This window comes from Coregonus lavaretus (genome assembly GCF_964263955.1).
Source record: "Coregonus lavaretus genome assembly, chromosome: 2".
Classification (NCBI taxonomy): domain Eukaryota; kingdom Metazoa; phylum Chordata; class Actinopteri; order Salmoniformes; family Salmonidae; genus Coregonus; species Coregonus lavaretus.
In genome coordinates, this window is record NC_139989.1 from 33,295,124 (window position 1) to 33,306,815 (window position 11,692).

At 44.4% G+C, this 11,692-nt stretch overlaps 1 protein-coding gene across 1 annotated transcript; it reads right to left on the reverse strand.

Moving 5' to 3' along the window:
* Positions 1–233: 233 nt before the first annotated feature.
* Positions 234–9,979, reverse strand: LOC311145272 (neuronal pentraxin receptor-like; the record flags this gene model as incomplete). The annotated part of the gene is made up of 5 exons (XM_084181507.1): positions 234–476; positions 787–966; positions 2,410–2,645; positions 3,068–3,386; positions 9,311–9,979. 5 exons carry the CDS (start codon positions 9,977–9,979, stop codon positions 234–236), a joined length of 1,647 nt encoding a protein of 548 aa, XP_084037633.1.
* Between the last annotated feature and the right edge of the window lie 1,713 nt (positions 9,980–11,692).

Here is an 11,692-nt window from a genome sequence, read left to right on the forward strand (position 1 = left end):
GTTGGCTCACTATTTAAAAAGAAGATGGAGAGCAACAAAATACCAGAGTTTTGGCGCAGGCATGTCCGACTAGCGCTAGCTAACGCTACCTAGCAACATCAACAAAAAGTATCGATATAATATCATCCAAAATAATATTGCGATATGTAACTGTATTAATTTTTCCCCCATCACTAGTCCTACTCTGAGACACTTTGTGAATAAGGTCACTGGCTCCTATATCTCCCTTCTCCTCACAGTGGGGTGTTGGTGCGTTTGGCAGCGCAGGGCTCCCTGGGCACCTTGGTGGCTCCTCCGAACACCTCCACTTCCTGGTTGGTCCAGGGGGCCACGTTACCCTTTGGCTGGGGGCCGTGCTGGCTGCAGTGGGCCAGTATGGACACCTCGCTGGGGGTAAGGACCCGCTCCCATACGTTCCACTGGGATAGCTCCCCCACCAGAGCCTGGGACGAGTCGAAACGCCCGCCCAGAGTGTCCTACAGGCAGAAGGAGGTGGAGGAGTGAAAGAGGTGAAAAGAGGAAGAGATGTGTCAGAGTTTGTTCTAGTGGTAACTCCGGACTTGGCATTGCCCTGAGAGACCGGGGTTTCATGCTCAAGTCCCCCACTTCAACTCTGCATGTTCCTCTCACTTGGCCCCTCTCTTTTCATCCCTGTGTCTATATCTCAATAAACAATCAAATACGCTGTCCTTTAAAAACAACAACCCCCTATAGGTCTATGCCATTGCTGTCTCTTCAACCCACCACTCCTGACCTCACCAAAATACCAACCCCTCCAGGTCTTACCTGTTCCTGCCCCAGGATGAGGACTCCTCCAGGCCTGATGTGGTGCCAGGCTGCCAGGCCCTGCCCCTCTCCTCTCAGCTTGCCCCCCTGGTAGGCTTGCCACGCCCCGCCTCTCTGGCTCCAGCTCACACAGATGTGGTGCCAGCTACCCCGGGACAGGTTCAGAGGTAACTGCGCCACCTAGGGGTGGGAGGACAACAGTGCGGGTGAGTATGAGTGTAAGTGTTATAGTGCAGGTAATGCAGTGATACTGCAGACTATATTAGACTGCAAATGAAGTATTTAAGATGGCAACAACAACAAATCAATGGACAATCAATCATATGACGAAGTGGTTCTCTGTACTGACCCTAAACCATGTGTTGTACAGAATATCCTAGACTAAAACTCAATATTATATTAGATAAAATATTGTGCTATTTAAGTGCTGGTATCTTGCTGTTCAACACACTGTATGGAGACATTAACCTCTACGGAATCGGTGTCCCTCATACGGGACGGTTGAGCTAAGGTGCGCTAATGTGATTAGCATGACTGTTGTAAGTAACAGCAAACTCTCCAGGACATAGACATGTCTTACATGGGCAGAAAGCTTGAATTATTGTTAACCTAACTGCACTGTCCAATTTACAGTAGCTATTACAGTGAAAAAATACCATGCTATTGTTTGAGGAGAGTGCACAACAACAAAAAACTTATCACGTCAACTGGTTTGATACATTCACCTCTGAAGGTAAATAATGTACTTACATTCAGTAATCTTGCTCTGATTTGTCATCCTAAGGGTCCCAGAGATACAATGTAGCATAGTTTTGCTTGATAAAATAAATTGTTATATTCAAATGTGGGAACTGGGTTCTACAGTTTGAACCCCTGCTGTCTCTGGCTCCACACCCACCCCGCCCGGCCATCTAGATGTGTGAAAGTTAGTGTATAAGCTAATGATCCATCATGTATGACATTCCTGGGAGCGTGTAAACTTACATTTTGTATTACCATATCATTTTTGTATGTTCTTTATAGTTATGTATTTGAAAATGTATCAATTGACCAATTCGGCACATTTGGGCAGACTTGATACGAAATAGTCCAAAGTGTTTCCTTTCAAATGGTATATCCTTGCGTCAAGTCCTGAGCTACAGGCAGTTAGATTTGGGTATGTCATTTTAGGCGAAAATTGAAAAAAAGGGTCCGATCCTTAAGTGGTTAATTAAACAAATGGAATATATTAATCCAGCTCTTTTATTACAGTAACATTTTCCGCAGCATTACTTTCTCAAAGGCACGGACTGCACTTCCTCAAGGACACAGCCAGCTAGGTAGCTCTCTATGCCTTCCAGGCATTGTATTACCATAATGACATCATGCTAATCTACACTATCCAGCTCTAGCCTAAACGGTGCTTTGCCTGTGTCCCAAATGGTATCCTATTCCCTATGTAGTGCACTACTTTTGACCAGGGCTTTGGTCAAAAGTAGTGCACTACATAGGGAATGGGGTGTCATTTTGGTCGCAGACATCAATCTACAGTAAACTCCCAGGTACTGTTATAGCTCCAGCTTAAACTGTGCTGTGTCTAACTCAGTGTGCCCTAAAATACTGCTGCTCTGTATCCTCCATTACCTTGTCGTTAATGAGCAGCTCCACAGGGGTGTGCAGGCCCTGCAACAGAACTAGCTCGTTGGGCTGCTCCGCCACAGCGTAGGAGAAAGGGGTGCCGATGCCCTCTTCGGTGGGTCTCAGCCAGAGGCACACGGTGAAGGCACACAGCTCAGGGATGTGGTGCTGCACCACCGCGTACATATAGTTGGTACGCGCTGGGAAGGACAGCTTGTAGCCCTCAGGGTACTCTGAGAGTCCTGGGGTAAGGAGGTATATGTGGAGAAAGAGAGAGGGAGGGAAAGAGTGTTTGAGTAATGAGGTAATTTGGTAGGTGGAATGTTGAACAGACTTGTCTTGTTAGGACTTTGTAGTGTACTTTGGGGGTTTATGCAATGGCTACATTGACTTCCTTCCTGCCCCCAGGATATCTCATCTCTGTTCTATGGTATATCCACTTGGATTTTCTTTCTTGTTATGTCCTTTTTTCTTATTCTGTATCATAATATGTTGAAGTCATTTTCATAGATTGATAATAAGTTACCTTTCTGGTACATCAGTTATGGTTTCATGTCCCCGACTCTTAACCCCCCCCACCATATCAATCAATATCATTCAGGTATGAGTATCACTCATGACCATTGATCTTCTCTTACACCTAACCCTCTGCCCCTTCTCTCACCCTCCTCCAGGCCAGCGATGCGGTGGTGTAGGGAGTTTATCCCCTGGTCAATCTCCTTCCTGTGTCTTTGGGATTCCTTTCGCATGGCCTTCCTCTCCTTCTCCAGGAGTTCCAGCTTCTTCTCAAGCTCTCCCTCCAGATCCTCCATCCGTGGCCACTGCTCTGGTCCATCCCCTGTCCCGGCCTGCCCCCCTGGCCCTGCATCACCCCAACCATCAGGGGCCTCAGAGAGCCCACCACCACCACCTGCCCCTCTTGAAGCCACCACAGTTGCTGCATCCGTGTGGTTGTGAGGGAACGCCAGCGGTCCGATATCTGACTTCATGGGAGGGAGTGTGGGAGGGAAGAGCAGACAATGAAATACATCAAAGACAAATGAAGCCAACAGTGTTGTAGTACTCGAGTCCGGTCTCGAGACCACATTTTGTGTGTCTCGGTCTTGTCTTGGTGTCGGATACATTTGTACTTGGTCTTGACTCGGTCTCGGACAGTGAGGACTCTAATTTCTTCCCGGTCTTGACTTGGTCTCGGACAGTGAGGATTCGTAATTTCTTTACGAGACCAGCAGAGTAAAACATTCATAATTATCAGCTTCCATTCAATAAGCGCATTAAACCACTTAGCCAGGCCAAATATATACCCTCCTATCTTGAAACCTGAATACCTGAACAGTCTTTATATCTATCTATTGACATATTTGCGCAGTGGCGAACCTATTGGACCTAGGCCTTCAGTGTGTGACAGGTTTGTGATTCTGAAAGGACAGCAACGGTAATACCAGCACACTCATGTAGGAGAGTGCACTTTTTGTAAAACACAAATGGCCAGTGGTGTAGTGGAAGCTATATGCAGGTAAACACCGTATACCCACCTGTTTTTCAGTGGGTATTGCGTGTACTCACTTCTTACTCCCCACTGATGCTTATAAAAGTAGTGTAGTGGAGGTATACAACTTATCAATTATGTAGTACAATAGTGAAATCATGCACAAAGTAGCCTACACAATCGCAAAGCACGTGAAATATATTCACATGCGCGCCGCACACATAGCCTAGTTTTAGCAGAATATAATCTGCAGGCAGCAAGAGTGTGCAGCTGTCAACTGGTTTTGGCATGGAGCAGCTCACAAAAGAAAGTAATCGTGGTCCTCTGTAGCTCAGCTGGTAGAGCACGGCGCTTGTAACGCCAAGGTAGTGGGTTCAATCCCCGGGACCACCCATACACAAAAATGTATGCACGCATGACTGTAAGTTGCTTTGGATAAAAGCGTCTGCAAAATGGCATATTATTATTTAATAGGTAGGAAAGAAGTTTCAACTTATGATATCTACCAGTAAATGCTAACTAAGGCAACAATGGGTATGCAAACCAGATATTGAAAAAGTTTAGTCTGAAGTCTTGGTTTGTATGCTATTTGTGATGTGCAATGCAGTCATCATGAGCTGTTTACATCAGGGGCATAGACATGAGTGGGCCTGTGTGGACAGAGGCCCACCCACTGGGGAGCCAGGCCTTGCCAGGCCCACCCAATCAGATTGAGCAAAAACAAAAAAATAAGACATTATTATTACAAAAAACACAGTTCCACTCACCAGATGATGCTAATTTGAAACAACCCTTTCCTGCAGTCAATGACCAATAGCGCCCTCTTTGGCCTCATGGGTGGAATGTTATTAATATTGTTAATCATTTCATAATTAATAAAGATTATTTATTTATTTCACCATGGAAATCCGTTGTTTCTATGTCAATTTTTTTTGTTATATTTCAGTCTTCTGTGATGTACAGTGCATTCGGAAAGTATTCAGACCCTTCCACTTTTTCCAAATTTTTGTACGTTACAGCCTTATTCTAAAATGGATTTAAAAATATATACATCCTCAGCAAGCTACACACAATACCCCAAAATGACAAAGCAAAAACACTTTTTTTGAAATTTATAAAAAAAAAAGAAAAAGAAATATCACATTTACATAAGTATTCTGACTCTTTACTCAGTACTTTGTTGAAGCACCTTTGGCAGCGATTACAGCCTTGAGTCTTCTTGGGTATGACGCTACAAGCTCGGCACACCTGTATTTGGGGAGTTTCTCCCATTCTTCTCTGCAGATCCTCTCAAGCTCTGTCAGCTTGGATGGGGAGCGTCGCTGCACAGCAATTTTCAGGTCTCTCCAGAGATGTTAGATCGGGTTCATGTCCGGGCTCTGGCTGGGCCACTCAAGGACATTCAGAGACTTGTCCCGAAGCCACTCTGCATTGTCTTGGCTGTGTGCTTAGGGTTGTTGTCCTGTTGGAAGGTGAACCTTCACCCCAGTCTGAGGTCCTGAGCGCTCTGGAGCAGGTTTTCATGTACTTTGCTCCATTCATCTTTCCCTCGATCCTGACTAGTCTCCCAGTCCATGCCGCTGAAAAACATGCCCACAGCATGATGCTGCCACCACCATACTTCAGCGTAGGGATGGTATTGGCCAGGTGATGAGCGGTGCCAGTTTTCCTCCAGACGTGACGCTTGGCATTCAGGCCAAAGAGTTCAATATTGGTTTCATCAGACCAGAGAATCTTGTTTCTCATGGTCTGAGAGTCATTTAGGTGCCTTTTTGCAAACTCCAAGCAGGCTGTCATATGCCTTTTACTGAGGAGTGGCTTTTGTTTGGCCACTCTACCATAAAGGCCTGATTGGTGGAGTGCTGCAGAGATGGTTGTCCTTCTGGAAGGTTCTCCCCTCTCCACAGAGGAACTCTGGAGCTCTGCCAGAGTGACCATCGGGTTCTTGGTCAACTCCCTGACCAAGGCCCTTCTCCCCCGATTGCTCAGCTCTAGGAAGAGTCTTGGTGGTTCCAAACTCCTTCCATTTAAGAATAATGGAAGCCACTGTGTTCTTGGGGACCTTCAATGCTGCAGAAATGTTTTGGTACCCTTCCCCAGATCTGTGCCTCGACACAATCCTGTCTCGGAGCTCTACGGACAATTCCTTCGACCTCATGGCTTGGTTTTTGCTCTGACATGCATCGGACCTTATATAGACAGGTGTGTGCCTTTCCAAATCATGTCCAATCAATTGAATTTACCACAGGTGGACTCCAATCAAGTTGTAGAAATATCTCAAGGATGATCAATGGAAACAGGATGCACCTGAGCTCAATTATCGAGTCTCATAGCAAAGGATCTGAATACTTATGTAAATAAGCTATTTCTGTTTTTTACATTTCTAAAAACCTGTTTTCGCTTTGTCATTATGGGGTATTGTGTGTAGATTGATGAGGAAATGTTTTTATTTAATCAATTTTAGAATAAGGCTATAATGTAACAAAATATGGAAAAAGGGAAGGGTTCTGAATACTTTCCGAATGCACTGTATATAAAGTGTAATACTGGGATAAAAAACAAAACATTTAATACATTTCAACTCTATATCTGACATGATACCGGTGTATTTTTTAAATCCCATAACCATGTGTGTGAGGTGTATACTTTTGTTTCAAAGTAGATTTATTTAAGACTACCAAGAATCACTCTGTGTGACCCTGATTTAGCCCACTGCAGAAAAAGGTTAACTTCTTGTTGAAATGTATTCTTGAAAAGGGAGAATCTAACAAATTAGCAACAACATCTTCTTTGATAACACCTGCTGCAGCCGCTGCAAATTAGCCTACAACAAAAGATAGCTAGCTAGACTGTGGGAAAACTACTGCTTGCTATTGTGCAGTGACCTGTTGGCCATTGAGAAGAGAAAGTTTTTTGTAAAAACGGTCCCATCGATTACAAATCAAAATGTGATTGGTTGATTCCACTGTCACTCCAAATTGTTGCCCTAATACAGTTGAATGGCAGATGCCTTCTATCTAGCTTCTGATGGCCTAGCCAATGGCTGACTTAGCTAGCCCCAGAGACGACCAAATAAAAATCCTGATTTTATATTTTTTTCTCTTCAGTGTTAACACTTTTCAACAAAAACTGAAGAGATTAAATCAGAACATAATTGAAAAGAATAATATAATTATTATTGTTATTATTATTCAATAAATCCTTAGCCCTTCTCTGAAAGCGTAGAAGGCCCATTGTTCCCAACTGTGTTTGGTTTAGTAATAATTTGTAGAGTGGCTCTATTTGCCCACAGCATGCATTTTTTTTCACCATTCTGAATGTCTAAAAAATGCATATGTTCTTCTGAAACACAGAAATACTGGACATTTTGAACTCTTATTATAGTGGAGATTTGACAAAATTACAATCATGGTCTTGAATTGGACTCGCATTTCTCTGGTCTCGGTCTTGACTCGGTCTTGGACCCCTTGTCCCCCTCCCAGTCTTGACTCGGTCTCACCACCCCCCCCCCTCCGGTCTTGATCTTGACTCGGACTCGATTTGCTCTGGTCTTGGTCTTAAATCGGTCTCGCTTTAGGTGGTCTCGAGCGCAACACTGGAAGCCAATTAGATTTTTAGAGCTGCACTCACACTTTTTAATGTGCTGTGATTAATGTGGGCCTTCCTGTTAGATAAGCACTCTAATCTCTGGAGTTAAAACAAAATAAATATGCATAATCAATTATGTGCAGCGAAATGCAGAAAAAGTGCCGGGAAAGCAAGTAATTAAAGGTCCTCTCAGTCATTATTCAGCCAAGGAAAAACAATACAACTGCAGCAAAACAAAGTGCAGTCAAATACACACACAGACAATGCAACATGTTATTTACAGTGAGGCACATGCTGTAAGTTACATATAGAGCAGTGGTTCTCAACATGAGGTACTAGTGCCCTTGGGGGTACCTCGCCTTTCCACATGGGGTACATTTGTTTTAAGACTATAGGCCTAATGATCAGTTGCAACGTGACTGGGGGTTCAGTGACCAAAGACGGTTGGGAACCACTGATACAGAGGTACACCACTGATATAGTATAATAGCACTGTGCTAGGCAGAGGCTGCAAAAAGAATATGATGGCATCTGCTCTAGACAAATATAGGTAACTGATTGGATGAATAATTTATGATATTTTCTCCAGAAGAAATGGGGTTGTACATCATATGTTGCTTGGCAGGCAGCTATAAAGCAGCTTTGTGTTCCGCTCCCCTCCCTCCTCCACCCCTCCTCCTCTCCTCCCCTGGGTTAGTTATGTTGGGAAGCAGAGCTGGCTGGAATAACAAATACTCCTGTGTCTGTAGACTAGGCCTAATCAATTATCCTACAACATTCTTGTTTTTGGTTTTCCATTCATCAAATTGGCTAAATTTAATTTGAGTTGTGAAGCAGGTTGAGAAGATATTGTAATGGTGCAATAGAAACAAATGATTCCAAAATATGTACATATTGCTACAGCCAAGTTGAATATAATGCATCTAATCAATTTTCACGGACAATAAGTCAAAGACGTTGATATACTGCCAAAATAAAGGAAACCCTTGAGTAAATGAGGGATATAAAGTATATTGAATGCAGGTGCTTCCACACAGGTGTGGTTCCTGAGTTAATTAAGCAATTAACATCTCATCATTCTTAAGGTCATGTATAAAAATGCCCAGTTGCCCATTATTTGGGAGTCCTTGCTATCCTGCATCCTTGGGACTTCGATGTTAACCAATTGAAGTTGAAATGTAAAATGGTTTAGGTCAGGGTTAAGTTCAGGGTTAGTTAAGGGTTATGGTTAAAATTAGGGTTATAGTAAGGGTAGGTATTAAGATAGGATTTAGGGTAGGGATGTCCCAAGGATCCCGGATAGTACTAACCATTATTTTAACCATGGCTAGAAAAACAGATCTCAGTGACTTTGAAAGAGGGGTCTCAAAGGAGCATAGGAAGTTTAAAGTGTGTGTGTGTGTGTGTGTGTGTCACCAGATCTCAACCCATTGGCTTGTGATGGCCCAACACTTTATGTTGGTGTTTCATTTATTTTGGCAGTTACCTGTAGGTCTATTATGAATGGTCATCTCACCTGATCTAATCCTGTTCCTGATTTCTATTAACTGGAAATGGTCTCAATCAAACAGTAAAACCACGTAGCCACACCGACATACTGCCATCAGAGACGTGAGTAGAAATTCAGATTTAGTGAGTGCTATCGAGGTCTGCCAAGCAGGTCAACTGACTCTGTAATCACCACATCGGCTCGAACCCACAAGAGGGACATAATTAACCTATTCACTGCTTTATTTAAAGATACAAGAACAGTTTGTTTAAAATAAAGATATGTGATAGTGGAATTCAACACCAACAGACATGATACATGTTTCTCCCATTTCCCCTTACCTCCAGTTTCTCTATGCGATCTTTCATCTGAACGATAGCCTGTTCCAGCTCGTCCACAGCTTGAGCAGTGAGCAGCTGTGCAACAGTCGACGACGGAGCAATGTCCCGGACCATGAGCCGGCCCTCATCTACCCTTTTACCTCCCCAGAGCCCCGCGCTACTCTCCGGGCCGCTACGCCTCTCTATTCCGCTCTCACACTCCGAAAGCTTGCCTGACAGATCCCTAATGGTCCGCTGGTCGATGATAATCTGGTCCTTCTGCTGGAGCACTGTCTGTTTGAGTTCCTCTGCCGTGGTACGGAGGTATCCCCAGTCCTCGCCGGCGTACAGCGACGGGTCGTCCGCTTGTTGCGGAAAGTTTTTTGGGTTGCATTCCCCGGCGGGGACTGGGGTGCAGATAAGTCGGCTAACCTGCCTAGTTCCACCAATGCCGTCTGAGCCGCTGGGGACGTGGAAGAAGGTGGGCGCTTCTCCGTCCTGCGTTTCAGAACCATGGAGAGCGCCCAGTGGACCCGCTCGCGCCACGGAGCCCCCGGGGAAAGTCTGCTGCACTCCAGCGTCCGGAGACTGCGACTGGTTGTCTGCCACGGGTTGCTGGGGAGATTCGGCTGCGGAGCCGGAATGGACCACGGCAATGATGCAGATGACCGCTCCAACGAAGGCCACCATCCCGGCAGCCAAGATGATAACGATGAACTTCAGTTTGGCGGCGTCAGAAATCAATAATTATGAGAAAAGGGACTTGTCTATCTAGTTCAACAACACTGAAAAAGCGCAGTCTGGGTAATTCTTTTTTGGAAGATCAAAGGATCCGTGAACATATCATGAAAGACGCTACACAAGCTATGTTCCACTTCATTCAATCATTAGGCTATAATGAACGCAGATACTTATTCCAACCGTTTCCATCTCATCCCTCTGTCTCTTGCCTTCAGTGTTGTTCGGCTCCTCTATCTCGTTATCACCAGGACAACCAGAGAGAGAGAGAGAGAGAGAGAGAGAGAGAGAGAGAGAGAGAGAGAGAGAGAGAGAGAGAGAGAGAGAGAGAGAGAGAGAGAGAGAGAGAGAGAGAGAGAGAGAGAGAGAGAGCAAAAGCATGTAAGTCAATATCGAGAGGCGGGACTGTCGTTGCAACACAATCTCATTGATCATGAGGACCATCAGCACCGGAGATAGTGAGAACGATATGAGACCGTGTCTCGCGTCCCACCAAATTTAGATCGAGGTGACAATAATCCAACAGTTTATAGTTTCCCTTTGCAGTTAATAATAATAAACTGATAAGCATTCAATTTGTTTGTGCTTTTCATACGCTATGATCGCTTGATGTTATGTATTTATGTCGATGAATGCATCACCTAAATAAGAAAGCAGGACAACCCGTGGAACTGTAGTAGCCTAGGGCAGGGTTCTTCAATTCCGGTCCTGGAGGGCCGAAACACTTCTGTTTTTTATTTCTACCTGGTAGTTAATTGCACTCACCTGGTGTCCCAGGTCTGAATTAGCCCCTGATTAGAAGGAGAGGATGAAAAACAGAGGTGTTTCGGCCCTCCAGGACCGGAATTGAAGAACCCTGGCCTAGGGTATCATCAAAATCGTACAGCTGGTTCTCATCGATTTCATCAGGGACGATGCTCGGGCACATTAGTCAAATCCAAGGTTCCCCGGAGACAGGAATACTGATGGTGGTGGTGTTGTAAGTGTTGGTGCAGGAACACGAGAAAGCGTGATAAACCCGATCAACTACAATTAGTGTACCCGGATAACCATGAGAACAAGCCTAGCACGACCGGGTCATGTTAACAAAGGTAATCTCAGCTAAACACAGCACATAGGTGCAGTGGTTTGTGTAAGTGACTGCACCGGGTGTGTGTGTGTGTGTGCGCGCGCGCTCTCTCACAAACGTGACTGCAAAGGGAGATTGTGGTGAGAGAAGAGTAGTCAGCCTAGGAATGTTTATGGAAAGCTTTTCCTCTGCGAGGCAAAGGAATATGCTCTAAAATATGTTAATAGAATAATAGTAAAATCGTCTGGTGTTGGCACTCTCTCAGAGACTGAGGTTGAGGGGGAATTCAGAATCAAAAGAGACAGAAAGGGAGATTAATTCAATGGATAACAGCCCAACAGTAACGGGGCATGAATCTGTTTTCCAATTAATCATTTCCATTAATAGATCTCAAATATTAAGTATTTTATGCTACAGTTTTATCCATAAAACAACTACATATCTTGCCTGAATCCAGTCCAGGAGAGTTCATAGGGTTCATTGGATCACCACAGGTGATGTATGTAATGACAATATAGGCCTACAGCTGTGGCATCAGATCGCAGTATTTATTAAGCCACATCACCATTTAGATTTTGATAAATCTGCATGCAATC